Raw genomic sequence first — 22,630 nt, 5'->3', positions numbered from 1 at the left:
TTCACATGAACTCTTTTGAGTTGGCATGGTTAATGTACAGTTCTATGAAGTTTTATCACATGTATAGATTTCATGTAATTATCACTACAGTCAGGTTATAGAAGTAGTCCATCATTTTAATGAAATGCCTTTGTAGTCATCATGTCCTTCCCCCATCCCCCCCACCAACCAACTTTAATCTCAGCAACCACCGATTGTCTGAATTGTATCACTTTCGCTATAATTTTATCTTTCTCAGAATGTCGTAATACAGTAGTCCCCCCTTATCTGTGTTGATATGTTCTAAGACCCCCAGTGGATGCCTGAAACCAGCTGTAGTACTGAACTGTATGTGTGTGTGTGTTTCTTTTTTTGAGACGCAGTCTCGCTCTCGTCATCCAGACTAGGGTGCAGTGGTGTGATCTTGACTCACTGCAACCTCCGCCTCATAGGTTCAAGCGATTCTTCGGCCTCAGCCTCCTGGGTAACTGGGGTTACAGGTTCATGCTACCATGCCAGGATAATTTTTTTGTATTTTTAGTTGAGGCGGGGTTTCACCATGTTGGTCAGGCTGGTCTCGAACTCCTGACCTCAAGTGATCCACCCACATTAGCCTCCCAAAGTGCTGGGATTACAGGTGTGAGTCACTGCACCCGGCCTACTATACATGTACACCTGTGATGAAATTTAATTTATAAATTAGGCACAGTAAGAGATTAACAGTAATATAAAATTATAACAATTTACTGTAATAAAAGTTATGTGAATGTGGTTTCTCTCTCAAAATACTGTAATATTTTCAGGCTGCAGTTGACCATGGGTAACTGAAAGCAAGGGTAAGTGGTGACTGCTGTAAATAGAATCATATAATATGTTACCTTTGAGATTGGCTTTTCTTTTTTAACTCAGCAAAATGCCTTTGATATCGATCCAAGTTCTATGTATTAACAGTGTTTCTTTTTGTTGGTGAGTAGTATTCTATTCTTGGGCACACTACAGTTTACCCGTTCTTCCATTGAAGAACATTTCCCACCCCCCCAGTTAAAAATAGAGACGGGGTCTTGCTTTGTTTTTGGTCTCCAACTCCTGGGCTCAATCTGTCCTCCTGCCTGGGCCTCCCAAAGTGCTTGGATTAGTCATGCGCCACTGTGCCTGGCCCCACTGAAGAACGTTTGAGTTGTTCCCAGTTTGGGGCTATTACAAATAAAGCTGCTGTGAACATTTGTATGCAGATTTCAGTGTGAAAATATTTTTATTTTTCTAGGATGAATACCCACCTGTGAGTGGAATTGCTGGGTCGTATGATACCTGTATACTTAACTCTGTAAGAAACGACTATACTGTTTTCCAGAGTGGTGGTAGTTTTTCATTCCCACTAACAATGTATGAGAAATCCAATTGTTCGCTTTCTTATTCGCACTTGGTATTGTCAGTATTTTTCCTTCTGTTCATTGTAATAGGTGGATAGTAGTATCTCATGCCTTAAATTTGCATTTCCGTAATGACTAATGATGTTGAATATCTTTTCATGTACTTAGGTTCCATTTGAATATTCTCTTTGGTGTAGTTTATGTTCAAGTCTTTTCTATTTTCAAATTGGATTTTTTCTTGTTGTTGAGTGTTCTAGGATACAAGTTATTTGTTGGATATGTGATTTGCAAATATTTTCTCCTAATCTTTTAATTTTCTTAAGAGTGTGTTTCATAGAGCAAAAGGTTTGAATTCTTATGAAGTCTAATTTATCTATTTTTAAATTTTATAGTTTTTTTTTTTTTTTTTTTTTGGTGTCATATCTAAGCACTCTGGCTAACAAAATTTTCTCCTATTTTTTTTTCCTGAAAGTTGTATGCTTTACATTTAAGTCTGTGATCGCATTTGAATTAATTTTTAAATTAAGCATAAGGTTTTATCAATGTTCATTTTCCTTTTTGGGGGCCAATTATTCCAGAACCATTTGCTTAAAATGATTATTCTTTCTCTATTAAATTGCTTTCTCACCTCTAGCAAAAGTCAGTTGGCCATATTTTGTGAAAAGTTCTTTTCCTACACACACTGTTCTGGCTCACTGACCTATACATCTATTCCTCTGTCAATACTGTACTGTCTTGATTTCTGTAATGTAGCTGTATAGTAAGTCCTAAAATCAGGTAGTGTTATTCCTCCACCTTCATTTTTCTTTTTCAGAGTTGTTTCAGCTATTCTGGTTTCTTTGTCTGTACATGGAAATTTTATTTATTTATTTATTATTTATTTTCTTGAGACGGCCTCAGTCTGTTGCCCGGGCTGGGGTGTGGTGGTGTGATCATAATTCACTGCTGCCTCGAATTCCTGAGCTCGAGGGATCCTCCTGCCTCAGGCTTCCAGGTAGCTGGGACTACAGATGTACACCACCACTCCCAGCTAATTTTTACATTTTTTGTAGTGCTGGGGTGTCACCCTGTTGCCCAGGTTGGTCTCAAACACCTGGGCTCAAGTGGTCTTTCTGCTCAGCCTCCCAAAGTGTGGGATTAAAGGCATGAGCCACCACAGTTGGCTGTGTATAAATTTTAGAATCGTATTATCTACAATAAATTTTGGTGGAGTTTCAATGGTAAATGCATGAAACCCATTGGTTAGTTTGGGGAGAAGTGAATCTTGGCCATGTTGTCTTCCAGTTCATGGATATAATATGTTTTTTACATTAATTTAGGTTGTCTTTTTAAATGTACATAATTGTTGATATTTATGGGGTGCATGTGATATTTTTATACAGGCATTTAGTGTATAATGATCAAAGCAAGGTATTTAGGATATACATCACCTCAAATATTTATCACTTCTTTATGCTGGGAACTTTTCAACTCTTCCCTTCTAGGTATTTTGAAATATACAACAAATTATTGTTAACTACAGTCACTATACTGTGCTGTTGAACGCTGGAACTAATTTCTTCTGTCTAACTGTATGTTTGTACCCATTGACCAACTCCTCTTTATCTCCCTGCATGCTTCCCAGCTCTGGTAACCATCATTTTACTCTCTACCTCCATGAGATCAACTCTTTTAGCTCCCACATAGGAGTGACAACATGTAATATTTATCTTTCTGTGCCTCTTCCTTTACTTAATGTATTTAGGTCGTCTTTGATGTTTTTTATCAGCATTTCATAGGTTTTAGCATGCATATTTTGTGCAGTTTTGTTAGATACATACCTAGTTTTTTTTTTTTTTTTTTTTTTTTTTTTGTTGAGACGGAGTCTCGCTCTGTCGCCCGGGCTGGAGTGCAGTGGCCGGATCTCAGCTCACTGCAAGCTCCGCCTCCCGGGTTCCCGCCATTCTCCTGCCTCAGCCTCCCGTGTAGCTGGGACTACAGGCGCCCGCCACCTCGCCCGGCTAATTTTTTGTATTTTTAGTAGAGACGGGGTTTCACCGTGTTAGCCAGGATGGTCTCGATCTTCTGACCTCGTGATCCGCCCGTCTCGGCCTCCCAACCTAGTTTTTTTTTTTTGTAAACTATTATAAATGAAATTGTGCTTTTAATTTTTGTTTCTAATTGTTGATTGCTAATATATAGACATTATTGATGTTCGTGTGTTGATCTATATTGTGTGACCTTTATAAACTCACTTATTAGTTCTACAAGTTTTTCTTCTAGAATCTTTAGGATTTTATCTGTTAGACCATCATATCATCTGTGAATAGGGCCTGTTTAATATGTTCCTTTCTGATATGTGTACATTTTATTTCCTTTTCTTGCCTGGGACTTGTTTGCTGTGTCGAATATGAGTGCTTAGTGTGGACATCCTTGCCTTATTCCCAGTTTCAGATAGAAAACCTTTAGTCTTTCACCACTAGTATGATGTTACTTATAGATATTTTATAGATGGTCTTTATCAAGTTGAGGACATTTTCTTCTATTCCTGGTTTACTGAGAGTTTTTATCATGAATGTATGTGTTGAATGTTTTCAAAGTTTCTGCATTGATATAAATAATTATGCTTTCTTTTCACATCTCATTGTTTTAGTTTGCATTTCCCTGATGATGAATTCCTTTTCATATGCTTGCTGACCATTTTATCATCTTCCTGTGTGAATTTTCTATTAGTTTTGCCCATTTAAAAAATAATTTTTATTTTGTAGCAATTTTAAGCTTTCATAAAGTTCCAAGTACAGTACAAAGAACTTTATTTTTTCCTGACCCATTTTAGAGCCCAATTGCTCCTTAATATTTTTATTTATTTATTGAGACAGGGTCTGTCACTCTATCGTACAGGCTGGAGTGCAGTGGTAGAATCATAGCTCACTCCAGGGCATAAGCGATCCTCCTGCCTCAGACTCCTGAGTAGCTGGGATTACAAGTGTGTGCCACCATGCCTGGTTAATTTTTTTTAATTTTAATTTTTTGAACTTCTGGGCTCAAGTGATCCTCTTGCCTTAGCCTCCCAAAGTGGTGGGATTACAGGTGTGCACCACCGTGCCTGGCCCTACCCTTAATACTTTAGTATTAATACTTTAGTGTATTTGCCTTAAAGTTAATGACATTCTCCTTGCTACATGTCCACAATACGTTCATAAAATTTAGAAAATTACATTGAGTCATTATTACCATCTAATCTTCAGATTTCATTAAAGTTTAGCTAATTGTCCATGTAATGCCCTTTTTGTTTAAAGGGTCTAGGTCAGAATTATGTGTTGCATGGAGTTGTCATATGTCTTTGGTCTCCTTCATTCTAGAACAGTTCTTTCATCTTTCTTTGATATTCGTGACCTTGACTCTTTGAAGACTACAGATCAGTTATTTTGTGGAATCTTTTTCAGTTTGAGTTTTTTCATAATTGGATTCAGGTTTTGCATCTTTGTCAGGTATAGCAGAGAAGTGATGCTAGGTTCTTGGTGCGTCCTGTCAGGTAGCTCTTTATTTCAGTTTGTCCTATTATTGATTATCTCTTTGATCACTTGGTTAAGGTAGCGTCTGCCATCCTTCATCACTATAAAGCTCCTTTTTACCCCCCTCCCCCCTTTTTTTTTTTTGAGATGGAGTTTTGCTCCTGTTGCCCAGGCTGGAGTGCAATGTCTCAAAAAAAAATTAATAATATTATATACAGTCATATTTAGAAGCTAAGATCTAGTTTCTAGGTATGTTTGCTGCTATTGGAGTGTTGGTGATCCCAGTTCCTTTCAGTGGGAAGGGGCTAAGGAATATATGAGTATATTTACATACATACACATATGTTCACTCAATCTATATTTATATCCAGCTTTATCTAAATATGTTGAAAACTATGAGCTTACCCCAATAATACAAGTTCTAATGCAGTCATTCTAGTTTTTTCCCTTTCCATAGTTGTAAGTCCTTTTTCCAACAATAAGAAATCTGGGCTGGGTGCAGTGGCTCATACCTGTAATCCCAGCACTTTGGGAGGCTGAGGCGGGTGGATTGCTTGAACACATGAGTTCAAGATCAGCCTGGGCAACGTGGCAAACATCATCTATACGGAAAAAAAAAAAAAGTTAGCCAGGTATGGTGGCACATGCCTGTAGTCCCAGCTAGTCGGGAGGCTGAGGTGGGAGGATCGCTTGAGCACAGGAGGTCAAGACTACAGTGAGCTGAGATTGCACCACTGCACTCCAGCCAGCACTACTGAGTGAGACCCTCTCTCAAATCTGGCTTCTCTTTTTCCTGTTATCCCTAATATATTTACCTATTTATTTAATCACCCACTCCTCACTGTTGCAGCCCTTTCCTCATGCAGATGTTCTCTTTACTTCTCTTGGACTCCAACACCCTGTGGTGGGTTGACTCCTCTCATCCCATGGATGAGTTCACTCACTTAAGCTCTGACCAGTCCCATCAGGGTGTTCTCCCATATACATGCCCTCCTCAACCCACTTGGGCTTCAGTACCCTATCCTTTGTCATTCGCTGTTTGGGCATTTCACTCTTCTTGATCTCAGACTCCCACGTCATACCACACTCAGATACACACAGATACCTTCTGTGTTTTACTCAGCCTCTGACTCTCTTGTCTACCTAGCCTCAGGCCCCCACTTTTGTATAAATGCCTACCTTGCTGTGTACCACTTAAAGGAAGGGAAGGCTAGTTTGGGGGAAGAGAATGGCAGCTCTTCCCATTTAAAAAGATTGGTTTGTCTTTTTGTTTTGGTTTATATAATTAAAATATATAGGCTGAGTGTGGTGGCTCATACGTGTAATCCCAGCGCTTTGGGAGGCTGAGGCAGGTGGATCACTTTGGTTTAGGAGTTTGAAATCAGCCTGGTCAACATGGTAAAACCCCGTCTCTACTAAAAATACAGAAAAATTAGCTGGGTGTGGTAGAGGGCACCTGTAATTCCAGCTACTTAGGAGGCTGAGGCACAAGAATTGCTTAAATCTGGGAGGTAGAGGTTGCAGTGAGCTGAGATCGTGCGACTGCTCTCCAACCTGGGCAACAGGCTAGACTCCATCTCGGGGAAAAAAAAAAAAAAAAAAGAATTGAAATTCTCTCTCTCTCTCGATACATAGTATATCCTGAGTATGTGTATTGCAAATATTTTCTCCCAGTCTGTGGCCTTTTATTTCTTTTCTTTTCTTTTTTTTTTTGAGACAGGGTCTTGTTCTGTCACCCAGGCTGGAGTGCAGTGGCGCAATCACAGCTCACTGCAGCCTCAACTTCCTGGGCTCAAAGTAATCCTCCCACCTCAGTCTCTTGACTATAGACATGTGCCACCACTCCTGGCTATTTTTGTCTATTTTTTGTAGAGATGAGTTCTCACTGTGTTTCCTAGGCTGGTCTCGAACTCCTAGGCTCAAGTGATCGTCCCACCTCAGCATCCCAAAGTGCTGCTGAGCCACCATGCCTGGCCTGGCATGCCTTTGCATTTTTATTAAAGTGTCTTTTGATTAGAAGTTTTTTATTTTGAGGAAGTCTGTTTTATCCACATTAAAACAATGTGTTTTTAGAAATTTTTGCCTATTAATAGTAGCACAAAAATATTTTTTGCCTTCATATTTTTGGCATTTTTTGCCTTCATATTTTAGGTGTGCGATTTATGTCAAATTATTTTTTGTTTTTGAGAGGGAGTCTCGCTCTGTCACCCAGACTGGAGTGCAGCGTCACGATCTTGGCTGACTGTAACCTCCATCTCCCAGGTTCAAGCGATTCTCCTACCTCAGCCTTATGAGTAGCTGGGATTATAAGCACTTGCCACCATGCCTGACTAATTTTTCTATTTTTAGTAGAGACGGGGTTTTACCATGTTTGCCATCCTGGTCTTGAACTCCTGACCTCAGGTGATCCGCCCACCTCAGCCTCCCAAAGTTGCTGGGATTACAGGCTTGAGTCACCATGCCTGGCCTAAAATTAATTTCTATATATGATTTGAGGTATACATTCAGGTTTGCATTTTTACGTGTTTATCTTGTTTCAGCTTTATTTGTTGAAATGATGTTCCCCTCTTTAAATTGAATAGCTTTGGTGCCTTTGTCAAAAATCAATTGAGTCCATACATAAGAATATGTTTTTGTACTCTGTTCTGTTCCATTAATCTATTTATTTTTATACCAATATTTTACTCTCCTGATTTTAGTAAGTCATGAAATTGGATAGTGTTAGTAGTGTGAATCCTCTGTTCTTCTTTCTTAAAATTGCTTGGACTGCTTTTGGTTCCTTGCGTTTATTTTTCTTTCTTTCTTTTTTAGAGACAAGGTCTTTCTCTGTCGAGAGGCTGTAGTGCCGTGGCGCAGTCCTAGCTTACTGCATCCCAAAACTTCTGGCTCAAGCCATCCTCCTCCCTCAAGTTCCCAAGGCGCTGGGATTATGTGTGTGAGCCACCATGCCCAGCCTTTTTTGCATTTTCGTATAAATTTTAGAATCAACTTGTCAATTTTTACCAATTAAAAGAATTGGGATTTTGATTGGGGTTATGTTGACTTTGTAGTCTTCTTAACTTCTCAGCAGCATTGATTTTTTTCAATCCGTGAACATGGTATAATCTCCAGTTATTATCATCTTTAATTTTTCTTAGTGTTTTATAGTTTCCAGTGAGGTCTTTGCATGCCTTAACATTTTTTTCTCAAGTATTTTTATTTTTTAAATTTTTAAAATTAATTTATTTCGTTGAGATGGAGTTTTGCTCTTGTTGCCCAGCCTGGAGTGCAATGGCAGAATGTCAGCTCACTGCAGCCTTCGCCTCCCGATTTCAAGCGATTCACCTGCCTCAGCCTCCTTAGTAGCTGGGATTATAGGTGTGCACCACCATACCTGGCTAATTTTTTGTATTTTTAGTAGAGACGGAGTTTCACCATGTCGGCCAGGCTGTTCTCGAACTCCTGACCTCGTGATCTACCTGCCTTGGCCTTCCAAAATGCTGGGATTATAGGCATGAGCCACCATGCCCAGCCTCAAGTATTTTTGTTTTCGATGCTATTGTAAATGTAATTTGTTTCAAAATTTTGTTTCCCAGTTTTTTGCCCTAGCAGGTATAGAGTTAATTTTGTAATAACTTGTAATTTTGACATAATTTCAGACACGATTATATTTGCTTTATAATTCTATCTACATGTTATTTTTTTCATGTACTAAAGTGCAGATATAGTGCCCCCTAACCTCTAAATAGTTATTAACAACAAGTACATTCTCTTTCATAACCACATTGTAATTTTCAGTGTCAGAAAATTAATGTTGATATGGTACTGCTTGCTGTCTAATGTGCATACTTTGAGCTGGGCTTGGTGGTATACACCTATAGTTCTAGCTACTCAGGCGGCTGAGGTGGGAGGATCGCTTGAGCCTAGGAGTTCAGGGCTGCAGTATGTCATGATCACTCTGTGAATAGCCACTGTACTCCAACCTGGGCAACAATAGTGAGATCCCCATCTTTTAAAAAAAATCGGCATATTTTACTGAAATTTTACCTATTATTTTCTAATGCTACTTATAAAGCAAAATTCTGTTTGAGGATCTCATCCTTGATCACATGGTACATTCGTTTGTCAAATCTCGTTTCCTTTAATCTGAAAAAGTTCTCACAAACGTTGTCTTTTATGACTTAATTTTTTTTTTAAAGTACAGACCATTTATTTTGTGTTAATAGTAAGTTCTCCAATATGGATTTGTCTTGATGCTTTTCATTATTAAAGTAATGTTTTTGACAGGAACCTCAGCATGTCCTCCTCAGTACATTTTATCAGGAGACCCATGGTACTTGTTTGTCTGATTTCTGATAATGAAAACTTCAATCACTTGGTTAAGGTGGTGTCTGCCTTATTTCTCTCCTGTAAATAGTACCTTGTAGAGAGATACAGTAGTCCCCTTTATCTGCTGGGGATGTTTCAAGACCAGTGGGTGCCTGAAATTACAGATAGTCCCAAGCCCCATATATACACTGTGTTTTTTCCTATGGGTACGTACCTATGAAACATTTTATTTTATTATCCCTTTATTTAGTTTTTAGAAATAGGGCATTACTCTGTTGCCCAGCTTGGGCCCGAGCTCCTGGCCTCAAGTGATCCTCCTCCGTTGGTCTCCCAAAGTGTTGGGATTACGGGTGTGAGCCACTGTGCCCAGCCCCACAGGTTTAATTTATAAATTAGGCACAGTAAAAGATTAACAACAAGAATAAAATATAACAATTGCAACAATATACTGTAATCAAAGTTATGTGGATATGGTCCTTCTTTCTGTTTCAAAATACTGTAATATTTTTGTACTGCTGTTGACCACAGGTTATTGAAACTGTGGAAAGTGAAATTTTGGGTGGGGGGGCTTACTGTACTTTGAGACTATATGAATACTCTCACATACTTTCATTCAGTGGTTTTAGCATCCACTGATGAAGGATTCCTACCTAAAAGAGTTAGTACTCTGAGGCTGGGTGCAGTGGCTCATGCCTGTAATCCCAGCACTTTGGGAGACTGAGGTGGGCAGATCATTTGAGGTCAGGAGTTTGACACCAGCCTGGCCAACATGGTGAAACCCTGTCTCTACTAAAAATACAAAAAAATTAGCCGGACGTGGTGGTGCACGCCTGTAATCCCAGCTACTGGGGGAGGCTGAGGCAGGAGAATCGCTTGAACCCCGGAGATGGAGGTTGCAGTGAGCTGAATCCTGCCACTGCACTCCAGCCTGGGCAACAGAACAAAACTCTGTCTGAAAAAAAAAAAAAAATTAGTACTCTGAGAGTTGTCAAGTGGTGATTTTTTTTTTTTAAGTTCCGCCATTTATCTGACATCTATTAGTTGTGACTCTTCAGTAAAGGAGAGCTTTAATTTCTCCCCCTATTCATTGTGAGTTTATGGTTTCTTTTTTTTTTTTTTTGAGACGGAGTCTCATGTACTTTGTTGCCCAGGCTGGAATGTAGTGGCACAATCTCGGCAGCACTGCAACCTCTGTCTCCCGGGTTCAAGTGATTCATCTTCCTCAGCTTCCCGAGTAGCTGGGATTACAGGCGCCTGCCACCATGCCCGGCTAATTTTTGTCTTTTTAGTAGAGATGGGGTTTCACCATGTTGGCCAGGCTGGTCTCCAACTCCTGGCCTCAAACGATCTACCCGCCTTGGCCTCCCAAAGTGCTAGGATTACAGGCGTGAGCCACAGTGCCCGGCCATGGATTCTTCTTTTTTTTTTTTTTTAATATGAAGACTCACTTTGTTGCCCAGGCTGGAATACAGTGATGCGATCTTGGCTCACTGCAGCCTCTGCCGCCTGGGTTGAAGTGATTCTCCTGCCTCAGCCTCACGAGTAGCTGGGATTATAGGTTTGTGCCACCACACCTGGCTAATTTTTATAATTTTAGTGGAGATGGGGTTTCACCATGTTGGCCAGGCTGGTCTCGAACTCCTGACCTCAAGTTATCCACCGGCTTTGGCCTCCCAAAGTGCTGAGATTGTAGGCATGAGCCATCATGCCCAGCCCTACCCATGGATTCTTATTTTATTATTGAGTTGTAATCTTTTTTTTTTTTTTTTTTTTTGAGACGGAGTCTCCCTCTGTCGCCCAGGCTGGAGTGCAGTGGCGCGATCTCGGCTCACTGCAAGCTCCGCCTCCTGGGTTCACGCCATTCTCCTGCCTCAGCCTCCCGAGAAGCTGGGACTACAGGCGCCCACAACCGCGCCTGGCTAATTTTTTGTATTTTTAGTAGAGATGGGGTTTCACCGTGGTCTCGATTTCCTGACCTTGTGATCCACCCGCCTCGGCCTCCCAAAGTGCTGGGATTACAGGTGTGAGCCACCGCGCCCGGCCTTGAGTTGTAATCTTACTATCATTTTTAATGTACAGATTGTCTCTTGATTTGGCCAGTGGAATTGCATGTACTCCAGCTTTTGTGTCCTTTTAATGTGTCCTCCTCATTCCTGAACACTTCTTTACTTACCTGCTTTCTGACCCAGCAAGATATTCTGGGCTTAACTTGTATTTTCCCAGTCCCACTTCTGAAATTATCCATTTTCCTGGGGAGCTCTGGTTTCTTTTAGCTGAGAATGGTATGCATGTATACATCTATACCTGTTTCTCTATTTGTCTGTCTGTAGGTAAATATAGTATTCATACTAATACCTTGAAGTCAATCTCTTACTGGGAGTTTCATTCTAACTTTACCCTTCTATATATGTGTCTTGCTACTCCAACACTGAGCAATCTGGCTTCTGTTATGTACTTTGTATCTACCTACTTGCTCAGTTTTAGTACAAACACTTAGTAGTTTTATAATTGTTAACCCATTCCACTGTGGAAAAACAAATCTAACTAGAACTCAGTATTTGTTTATAGTTCATTTAGGTTTTTAGCCTAAGGATACGTAGTCAAAATACTTGAAGAATTACTTGGGTTAGATCTATCCTTGTGCCCCTTCAGTGTGGTTATGTTATTCACTTTAAGTATATGTCAGTAAAAATTTTAAATGTATCACAACCACTTCCTCTTTTCAGTGCTGTGGGAAAACAAGCACTGTTGCATTACCCTTAAGAAAAGAAATAATTTTTTTTTGAAACAGGTCTCACTCTGTCTCCCAGGCTGGAGGGCAGTGGTGGCATCATAACTCACATCAGCCTCCCAAGTAGCTGGGACTACAGGTATAGGCATCATGTCCGGCTAATTTTTTTTTTTTTTTCCAGGCATGGGGGTCTCACTATGTTGCCTAGGCTTATCTTGAACTCCTGGGCTCAAGTGATCCTCCAGCCTTGGCCTTCCAAAGTGCTGGGATTACAGGCGTGAGCCACTGTCCCCAGGTCAAGAAACAAGTTGATACTTTTTTTTTGTTGGGGAATTTGATACTATTAGTAAAATTACGTTTGCATCTACCTTTTGACCCATTGTTTCCATTTGGTTATTCAAGGCAGTAGTATTTGTAGTTGCAGAATATTAAAACCTATCTAAATGCTGGTGGTACATGAGGGAGTGATTATATAAACTTTGATACATCAACATCATGGAGTATCATGCAGCTAAGAATAAAATGAGGAAGTTTTCTGTGAAACCATAGAGTGGGCCGGGCGCGGTGGCTCACGCCTGTAATCCCAGCACTTGGGAGGCCGAGGCGGGCGGATCACAAGGTCAGGAGATCGAGACCACGGTGAAACCCCGTCTCTACTAAAAATACAAAAAATTAGCCGGGCGCGGTTGTGGGCGCCTGTAGTCCCAGCTACTCGGGAGGCTGAGGCAGGAGAATGGCGTGAACCCGGGAGGCGGAGCTTGCAGTGAGCCGAGATCGCGCCACTGCACTCCAGCCTGGGCGACAGAGTGAGACTCCGTCTCAAAAAAAAAAAAAAAAAAAAGAAACCATAGAGTGATTTCCAGAATATATTGTTAAATGAAAAATTGAAGTGCAAAATACTCTCTGAGGCATGCAGATATTTTTGTTGTTGTTGTTTAAGGATGAAGTAGAAATAAAATAGATGTGTATATTATCATTTGTACAAAAAGAAACAAGAAGAATAAACCAGAAACAATGAGGTTGGTTAGGGGACTAGTAGGAATGGAATGGAGAGTTGGAGGGGGATGAAAACGGAAGGGATGGGGGGGAGCAGTGTCACTTACTCTGAGTATAACCTTTTATATAGTTTTGATTTGTAACCATGTTATATTTCACATAATTCAATATGTAGATAAAATAACAAAGATGAGAAATAAAAACAAAATGGGTTACAAACAAAAGATGAAACCCAGTGCTGTTAACAGCTATACAATTCTTGATGTGTTCAACATATCGATTTCATTCTTCTTTCTGAATGTTTGGTCCTGGAGCCATCTTTTTTCCTGCTCTCTGCATGGACAGTTTGTGATGTAAGGTGGCCAGCTATCCTGGTTTGCCCAGGATTGAGGGATTTCCCGGGGTGTAGGACTTCAGTGCTAAAAATGGAAGCTCCTGGGCAAACTGGGGCCTGTTGGTTACTCTTTTGACATGCATGTGGCTGTTTTCCTCAGACTTTCCTTTTACGTACCTCGGGAATTCTCTTCACTTTCTCCTGTGTTATGTCCTGCCTTTCCTAGATCTCACACAAATCTCATTTATTGTTACTCCTTTAGTTGTGTGTGCATTCTCTACACAATACATTTATGTAGAGCAAGTTCACGTAGAGTTGCTTCTTGAGAACAGGTGCCTAGGAGGTAAATTGAGGCCTTACATGTCTTTATTCTGTGTTCCACACTGAATTATTGGTTGGGCTCAGAATTCCAGATGTTACTCTTACTACATTCTTCTAAGCTGCTTTTGAGAAACATGCCATTGTGATTTCTGGTTATCATGTGTTCTTTCTGACTGGAAGATTTTAGGATCTGTTTCTCTCCTGTGTTTTGAGATTTCATGATAATGCTGTGGAATGGGTCTTTTTCATTCATTATGCTGAGTATTTTGCCTTATTAAACTTGGAAACTGGAGTCTTCTCATTTTGGGAAAATTTCTTGTATTATTTCTGTCTTTCGGCTTTCTTCCTCTGGACCTTCTATTTGTTGGATGTAGGACTTTCTTAATGGAGTTTCTTTTTCTTTTTCTTTTTTTTCTTTTGATCTCTAGGAGATAATCTGTTGTTTTTGGCATCTCATTTTTAATTTCTAGCAGATTGTTCATGTTCTTTAATGTTGCTTTATTAAAAAAAAAAAAATTCTGGCTAACCTGTAGTACTTGTCTGTAGTCCTGACTACTGGGGAGGCCAAGGTGGGAGAATTGCTATGTTGCCCAGGAGTTTGAGTCCAGCCTGGGCAACATAGCAAGACCCCATATCTCATTAAAGAAAAGAAAAAGCACTCTATGTTTGCTTTGGGGCTCTTTGAGAACATTTACTGTGAAATTTTATTTATCTTTGTTTCCTTTCAGTTCTCCTTCTATTTATTGTGGTTGTCTTTCACATAACAATGTGCTTAAATAGCCGGTGGTTCTTGATAGGTCACTCAACAGTGAGCAAACTGATGGATCCTGTGTTTGTGAGCAGTGTTTATTGGCTGTGATAGAGGGTGGGGACCTAGATGCTTTTAGGGGATCCTCGTGTTATCCATTTCTGAAGGTGTTTTCTCCTAGGCTGGTCACTTTTTCCAGGAGGAGAAATCCTTTCATCTCTTGCCATCTATATGAGAGTAGGCTGAGGGTTGGGGTCATAGTACTACCACTATTTGGGGCACTTTGGGAGCCAAGGTGGGGAGGGAAGGTAGTGGCGTCATAATTTTCTGGTGTTTGTTGTTGTTGTTTTGTTTTGTTTTTTGAGACGGAGCTTAGCTCTTGCTGCCCAGGCTGGAGTGCAGTGGTGCCATCTCAACTCACTGCAACTTCCACCTCCTGGGTTCAAGCAATTCTCCAGCCTCAGCCTCCCTAGTAGCTGGGATTACAGGTGCCCGCCATCACCCCTGGCTAATTTTTGTATTTTTAATAGATATGGGGTTTCGCCATGTTGGCCAGGCTGGTCTTGAACTCCTGACCTCAGGTGATCTTCCTGCCTCAGTGCCCCAAAGTGCTGGGATTACAGGTGTGAGCCGCCATGCCCGGCCTGCATCACGATTTTCTATGTGGTCTTTGACTTACTGGTCTTATTTAGAGTATGGCATCTCACTCCATCCCCCATCCCTTGAGCTGTGCCTCTGGTCTTCTATTCCAGAACTTCTCTGGTTCGATTTAATCAGAATATAAATCTGTTTTCCTTTGGAGCGGGAGAAGGGTATTGCCTTACTGTTTAGGGACAGGAAGGAGACCTGAGGGGGTCTGACTTCTTATTCAGAGTTTGAACAGTTCTCCTGTTCTCAGCCACTGCCTCTCAACTCTTGTCTGCAGTGGTTCCGGGTGCTTCCCACTTCCCTGCCTGCTCTGGGCTTTTGAAGCACTGGGTTGTTTTTTGTGGCTTTTCCCTCTGCAGCCGTAAACTTCAACTTCCTTCTTTGCTGAGTCAGTTACTTCTTATCTTCCTGCTCTCCATCTTTCAGATTTCTGTTGACATCCTTCATCTATTGCCTTTTTCCTTTCCCTTACTCTTTGTATTTATGCATGTATACTTTCACTATTCCCTTATAGCCATTCTAGTGAACCTTCAGGAGGATGCAAAGAAGTATGTGTTCATTTTGCCATGTTTATCCACAACCCCCAAATAACATTAAACAAAAGAAAACAAAATAAAAAATATTAAAAAAAGAAAGCAAAATCAAAATAAAACAAACCCCAAATAAATGGAGAGCAGCTATACCATGTTCTTAAGAAGATTCTATATCATAAAGATGTCATTTCTTCCCAATTTGATTTGTAGATGCAATGCAGTACGTTTGAAAATTGAGATATAATAGTTATATGTATTTTGGGGGTACAGGTGATATTTTGATACCTGTATGCAATGCATAGACATTTTTCTTTGTGTTAGGAACATTAAAATTCTTCTTTTCTAGTAATTTTGAAATATATAGTAAATTATTGTTTACTATAATTTTCCTGCTCTACTATTGAATATTAGAACTTATTCCTTCTATTTAACTGTTATTTTATACCCTTTAAGCAACTTCTATTTTGCCATGTTTAAATATGGAAGCTCAAGCCTTTGTACAGAGAAAGTGGGAAATGCCCTTGGCTTTTATGCCAAACTCCACCCCCTCTGTCCCCACCTGCCACCCTGGCCTGTTGCCCCTGTTCTTCCCAGTAGCAACCGCTATCATTAATTTAATATGCATCCTCCTATTCATATTGAGGTATGTGGTGTGTTTGTTTATATAGGTGTATTTTATTCTCTTTAATGTTTAATAGTGTACCATATCAGTATAGCTACATTTTATTTATCCAGTCTCCTGTTATGAATATGTACGTTTTTCACTGTTTTCTAATCTTTGTTATAAACATTGCAGAACACTCATCCTTAGTCTGCATGTACAAACGTGTGAGAATTTCTCTAAGGGACTATTCCCTTACCTTTTCATATTGTATGCTTGGGTAAAATGGAAGTGACCTGGAGGCTCTTTCTATGGGGATTGGTGAAATGATTTCATTGCATATTCTTTGCATTTTGTAATTGTGATGAGAAAAATAGAATTATAAAACTTACAAATCTTTTTTAGAAGTTTTGAGAAATGTGGCCGGGCGCGGTGGCTCAAGCCTGTAATCCCAGCACTTTGGGAGGCCGAGACGGGCGGATCCACGAGGTCAGGAGATCGAGACCATCCTGGCTAACACAGTGAAACCCCGTCTCTACTAAAAAATACAAAAAAATAGCTGGGCGAGGTGGCAGGCGCCTGTAGTCCCAGCTACTCGGGAGGCTGAGGCAGGAGAATGGTGTAAACTCGGGAGGCGGAGCTTGCAGTGAGCTGAGATCCGGCACTGCACCCCATCCTGGGCGACAGAGCGAGACTCCGTCTCGGGGAAAAAATAAAAGTTTTGAGAAACGTGCTTTGTTATAATCATGATATCAAGTTTTATGCCTAAAAAGTCTGTATGTATTTCCTTGTGTTTAATGATGAACTCTTCAGATGCCTGATACAGATCTATAGTCCCTTATTAACAATTCTGAAATCCAAAATATTATGAGAACTGAACTTTTTCCCCCTTGACTGATTTAGTAGTAAAACCTGTCCTGTCCAAACTCATTTTGGTGTCAAAGCTCTGATGTAGATTTAGAGGGCTAGGTTAGCCTATTTTATTTCACTTGGTCTTTGTCTACATTTTATTTTTTTTTAATTAATGTGTTTGATTATGGGTTGCTGGTGGTGATAATATACAATATATGCATATATTAGCATTCTAAAGTTCAAGAAATTCTAAATTCTACAACGCATTTAGACCCAAAGATTTCAGATGAGGGATTGTGGGCCTGTGGTCACCATTAGCTAGAAACTTTACTTTCAGCTATGGGTGGCAAGAATTTATTTCTGGTTGATAGAAATTCCTTTCTTATTATTAATAAGAACTCAGACAATTTATTTAAACTATATTCCAAGAGTGTGTTCATTTTTTAAATAACAGCTCTTCCTTTTCTTTCATTGACAGCTATAATATTGAAATTGCTTTTGATAATGCAAATGGATTTCACATTCAGTAGAACCTTTTTATGTTAAGTATTTTGTTTAAATGGTGAAGCCTTTTCTCAAGCATGCATGGAGATTGCTTTATTAGTTTTAATTCTTCTTTAGGATTTTCATGAGAAAATTAAAACGTCATTAGTGGACCATGTTAGCCACAGTTTTCCAAAGTTGCATTTTGACTTTGGATCTGTAAACTTTCTATACACTTCAATATGTATGTGTAGGTTTTAAAAAAAAAAAAAAAAAATTTTTCATCAATCTTTTTTTTAGGCCGGGTGTGGTGGCTCACACCTGTAATCCCAGCACTTGAGGCCCAGGAGGGTGGATTGCTTGTGCTCAGGAGTTCAAGACCAGCCTGGACAATATGGCAAAAAACCCATCTCTACAAAAAAATACAAAAATTGGCCAGGCGCGATGGCTCATGTCTGTAATCCCAGCACTTTGGGAAGGCCGAGGAGGGTGAATCACGAGGTCAGGAGTTTGAGACCAGCCTGGCCAATGTGGTGAAACCCCGTCTCTACTAAAAATACAAAAAATTAACTGGGTATAGTGGTGGGTGCCTGTAACCCCAGCTACTAGGGAGGCTGAGGCAGGAGAATTGCTTGAACCCAGGAGATGGAGATTGCAGTGAGCTGAGTGCAGTGGTGCGATCTTGGCCTACCGTAACCTCCGCCTCCTGGGTTCCAGCGACTTTCCTGCTTTAGCCTCTTGAGTAGCTAGGATTACAGGTGCGCGCCACTACGTCTGGCTAATTTTTGTATTTTTAGTAGAGACGGGGTTTCACTATGTTGGTCAGGCTGGTCTCGAACTCCTGATGTTGTGGTCTGCCCACCTCAGCCTCCCAAAGTGCTAGGATTACAGGCTTGAGCCACCACGCCTGGCCAAATTGACATCTTTATGATATAAAATCTTCGTAATCAAGAACATGGTATAGCTCTCCATTTATTTAGGATTTGTTTTTGTTTTTTTGAGATAGGGTCTTGTTTTTGTTTTTTTGAGACAGTCTCTCAGGCTGGAGTGCAGTGGTGAGATCGTAGCTCGCTGCAGCCTCAAACTCCTAGGCTCAAGCAGTCCTCCCACCTCAGCCTCTTGAGTAGCTGGGACTATAGGTGCACATCACCATGTCCAGCTAATTTTTGGATTTTTTTGTAGAAGCGGGGGTCTCCTTATGTTACTCTTGTTGGTCTTGAACTCCTGGGCTCAAGTGATCCTCCTTCCTCGGCTTCCCAAAGTGCTGGGATTACAAGCATAGCCAACACGCCTGACCTTTTTAAGGTTTTAAACCTTTCTTGATAAAGTTTTATATTCATAAAATGATTATATTTCTTTTGTGGAATTTATCCCTGGGTAACTTACGTTCTTTTTTGTTATAAATTGTATTTTCTTTTTTCTTCAACCCTGGCAAATGGGTATATTTTCTTTTTTTTTTTTCCTTCCTTCTTTTTTTTTTTTTTGAGACGGTGTTTCGCTCTTGTTGCCCAGGCTGAAATGCAGTGGCACCATGTCAGCTCACTGCAACCTCCATCTCCCAGTTAAAGCGATTCTCCTGCCTCAGCCTCCCAAGTGGCTGGGATTACAGGCGTGTGCTACCATGCCGGGCTAATTTTTGTATTTTTAGTGGAGATGGGGTTTCACCATGTTGGCCAGGCTGGTCTTGAACTCCTGACCTCAGGTTATCCACCCATCTCAGTCTCCCAAAGTGCTGGGATTACAGGCATGAGCCACCGCGCCCGGCCAATGGATAAATTTTCTAATTGATGATGTTGAGTGGTGATGTTAGTATCACTTGATTTTTCTTTTTCTTTCTTTTTTTTTTTTTTCATATGATCGCAGATGTCACAGTGTGGCTAAAATCTCTTACTAGGTCTGAGTCTCTTGGATCTTTAATGTAAATAATTATGCTGTCTGGAAATTATGACATGCTTATCTCTTCTAATCCCTGCATTGAAAGGAATTCTAGTGTACTGTTGAATGGTTGGTATATTCTCAGTTTTTGTCAGCCTTCTCCTAAGAGATAGTATTTATATTTGCTCAGGAAAGATATAAGGAAAGGCATAACTGACATTTTGCTTATTTTATTTATTTATTTTTGCTTCAGAATCTAATCTTAGGCAGTTTAAACTTTTTATCAGTTTAAATGTTAGCTCTCCTTTGCTCAGATTTGTTACATTCGTAGTGTGTTGTATTTTTTGAAACATCTGACCTGTGGGAGAACATTTTATTTTGGTTTACTTATTACTGATGGTTTTTTTTTTTTTTTTTTTTTTAATCACTAGCTTCTTTTCTAGTTACCTTGCCAAACTAGTATACTTTATGCATTTTAGAAACACTTATTTGTATTAATAGATGAATGTGAGTAAAAAGTATAAAAAGCAAGTCTTCTTTGTACTGTTTTACTCTTGCAAAAGTAGAATGAAAAGCTCTTGCAGCTTTCCTGTGAAATTGAATTTCTTTCCATATAAAAATGTTCAAAATGTATTTGTAAAAGTAATATATACTCATCAGTATCAAAAAGGTTCAAAATAAAGAATTCCTACAACAACAGTTTTTAAAAGACAACTCAAAAAAAAAAATGGGCGAAAGACTTGAACAGATACTTAAAGAGGAAGATATGAATATGGCCAATAAGCACATTAAAAAGTTCTCATGCAGCCATAAAAAGAATGAGTTCATGTCCTTTGCAGGGACATGAATGAAGCTGGAAACCATCATTCTCAGCAAACTAACACTGGAACAGAAAACCAAACACCTCATGTTCTCACTCATAAGTGGGGGTTGAACAGTGAGAACACTTGGACACAGGGAGGGAACATCACACACTGGGGTCTGTCGGGGAGTTGGGGGAAAGGGGAGGGAGAGCATTAGGACAGATACCTAATGCATGCAGGGCTTAAAACCTAGATGACGGGTTAATAGGTGCAGCAAACCAACATGGCACATGTATACCTATGTAACAAACCTGTACATTCTGCACATGTATCCCAGAACATAAAGTAAAATTAAAAAAAAAAAAAGATCTTCAGAAAAAGTGCTCAACATCTTGAGACATTAGGCAAATTAACATTAAAATCATTGAATTCTAGCACTCTGAATTAAAATTAAAACCACAATGAGGTACCATTATACTCCCACTAGAATGGCTAAAATAAGACTGCCAGCTTCAAATAATGGTGAGGATTTGGATCAACTGGAACTCTTATCAAGTACTGTTGGGAGTATACTTTTTTTTTTAATGAAGTTAGCTTTCATCCATCTTGTGACTCAGCAATTCTCCTAGATACTTATTCAGGAGAAATGAAAACATGTCTACAAAAAAAGAAATGAAAACATGTCTACAAGAATGTTCAGGCTGGGCGCGGTGGCTCAAGCCTGTAATCCCAGCACTTTGGGAGGCCGAGACGGGTGGATCACGAGGTCAGGAGATTGAGACCATCCTGGCTAACACGGTGAAACCCCGTCTCTACTAAAAAATACAAAAAACTAGCCGGGCGAGGTGGCGGGCGCCTGTAGTCCCAGCTACTCGGGAGGCTGAGGCAGGAGAATGGCGTGAACCCGGGAGGCGGAGCTTGCAGTGAGCTGAGATCCGGCCACTGCACTCCAGCCTGGGTGACAGAGCGAGACTTCGTCTCAAAAAAAAAAAAAAAAAAAAAAAAAAAAAGAATGTTCATAATAGCTTTATTCATAATAGCCAAAGCCTGGAAATAAACCAAATGTCCATCAAGAGAGAATATACAAATGGTCATATATGAGAATATTACTCTGTAATAACAAATAATGAACTACTGATGCATGCAACAACGTAGATGAATATCATAAACAGGCTGAGTGAAAGAAGCCAGACACAAAAGAGTTTATGTGTTTGAGTCCATTTACGTGAAGACCAAGAACAGGCAAAAGTACGTTATGAAGACAGAAGTCAGAACAATGATCGCCTTAGTGGGGTGAGGGGGTGGTTTCAAATAGGGGTTGACTAGGAAGGGGCACAAGGAAGCTTTTGGGGGTGTTGGAAATGTTCTATATCTTGATATGCATTTGTTAGAACTCATTAAATGGTACACCTGAGATCTGTGCATTTCACTGTGTTTAAATTAAACTTTAATTTTAAAAAAGTAGGGGAAGGATATGAGGAAGTATACATTGATCCAAGGGCATTCTCCTACATAAGCACAATACAGTTATCACACTCAGAAAATTTAACATTAATGCAGCACTACCATCTAGTATGCAGTTCACATTAGAATATCCCAGTGTCTTAAAATTTGCTGAGAGTAGATCTTAATTGTTTTCACACTTCCCATCTCACACTCTCCCTCTCATGGTAACTGTGTGGTGAAGGATTGGTTCTTTTTTTTTTTTTTTTTTTTAAGACAGAGTCTTGCACTGTCTCCCAGGCTGGAGTGCAATGGCATGATCTTGATTCACTGCAACTCTGCCTTCCAGGTTCAAGTGATTCTTGTGCCTCAGCCTCCCGAGTAGCTGGGATTACAAGCATGCACCACCATGCCCGGCTAATTTATTTTTAGTAGAGACAGGGTTTCACCATGTTGGCCAGGCTGGTCTCGAACTCCTGACCTTGTGATCCACCTGCCTTGGCCTCCCAAAGTGCTGGGATTACAGGCATGAGCCACTGTGCCCCGCCTATAGAATTTTTTATATGTAGGATTCAGTGAAAGATCACTCATTATTAATTTTTAAAAAGCTTCATGATGGAAATTATTCTTGTAGAATGTTAAAATCTTGAATCCCAGGGCATGTTTTCTGGCACCTGTTATTTTCAGTAACCCATTTCGTTTTTGTCATACATATAGAGTTAATGTATGAAAAGTCAATTATGTCAAACTTACACAGTTTGTATGAAAAGATTAATGATCTTGGCCGGGCGCGGTGGCTCAAGCCTGTAATCCCAGCACTTTGGGAGGCCGAGACGGGCGGATCACGAGGTCAGGAGATCGAGACCATCCTGGCTAACACGGTGAAACCCCGTCTCTACTAAAAAATACAAAAAACTAGCCGGGCGAGGTGGCGGGCGCCTGTAGTCCCAGCTACTCGGGAGGCTGAGGCAGGAGAATGGTCTAAACCCGGGAGGCGGAGCTTGCAGTGAGCTGAGATCCGGCCACTGCACCCCACCCTGGGCGACAGAGCAAGACTCCGTCTCAAAAAAAAAAAAAAAAAAAAAAAAAAGAAAAGAAAAGATTAATGATC

The 22,630-nt window shown here is 40.2% G+C and overlaps 1 protein-coding gene across 7 annotated transcripts in view; it reads left to right on the top strand.

The window, feature by feature from the left end:
* The window catches only part of LOC105496187 (ASXL transcriptional regulator 1), a 75,910-nt gene that overhangs the window by 39,177 nt on the left and 14,103 nt on the right, over window positions 1-22,630 (top strand). Inside the window, exon 5 of one of the 7 annotated variants that reach the window (XM_071079527.1) lies at window positions 7,655-20,255. The exons of the other annotated variants lie outside the window; for them this stretch is intronic. Within the exon in view, the coding sequence (XP_070935628.1) occupies window positions 7,655-7,705 (51 nt within the window). The 3' untranslated portion in view covers window positions 7,706-20,255. Of the gene's footprint in view, window positions 1-7,654; window positions 20,256-22,630 lie in introns of those variants that run through there. 7 annotated transcript variants of the gene reach the window in all.

Source organism: Macaca nemestrina, chromosome 15, assembly GCF_043159975.1.
Source record: "Macaca nemestrina isolate mMacNem1 chromosome 15, mMacNem.hap1, whole genome shotgun sequence".
In the NCBI taxonomy this organism is placed as follows: domain Eukaryota; kingdom Metazoa; phylum Chordata; class Mammalia; order Primates; family Cercopithecidae; genus Macaca; species Macaca nemestrina.
The sequence above is the reverse complement of the archived record's forward strand: the minus strand, read 5'-3'. Positions and strand labels throughout refer to the sequence as shown.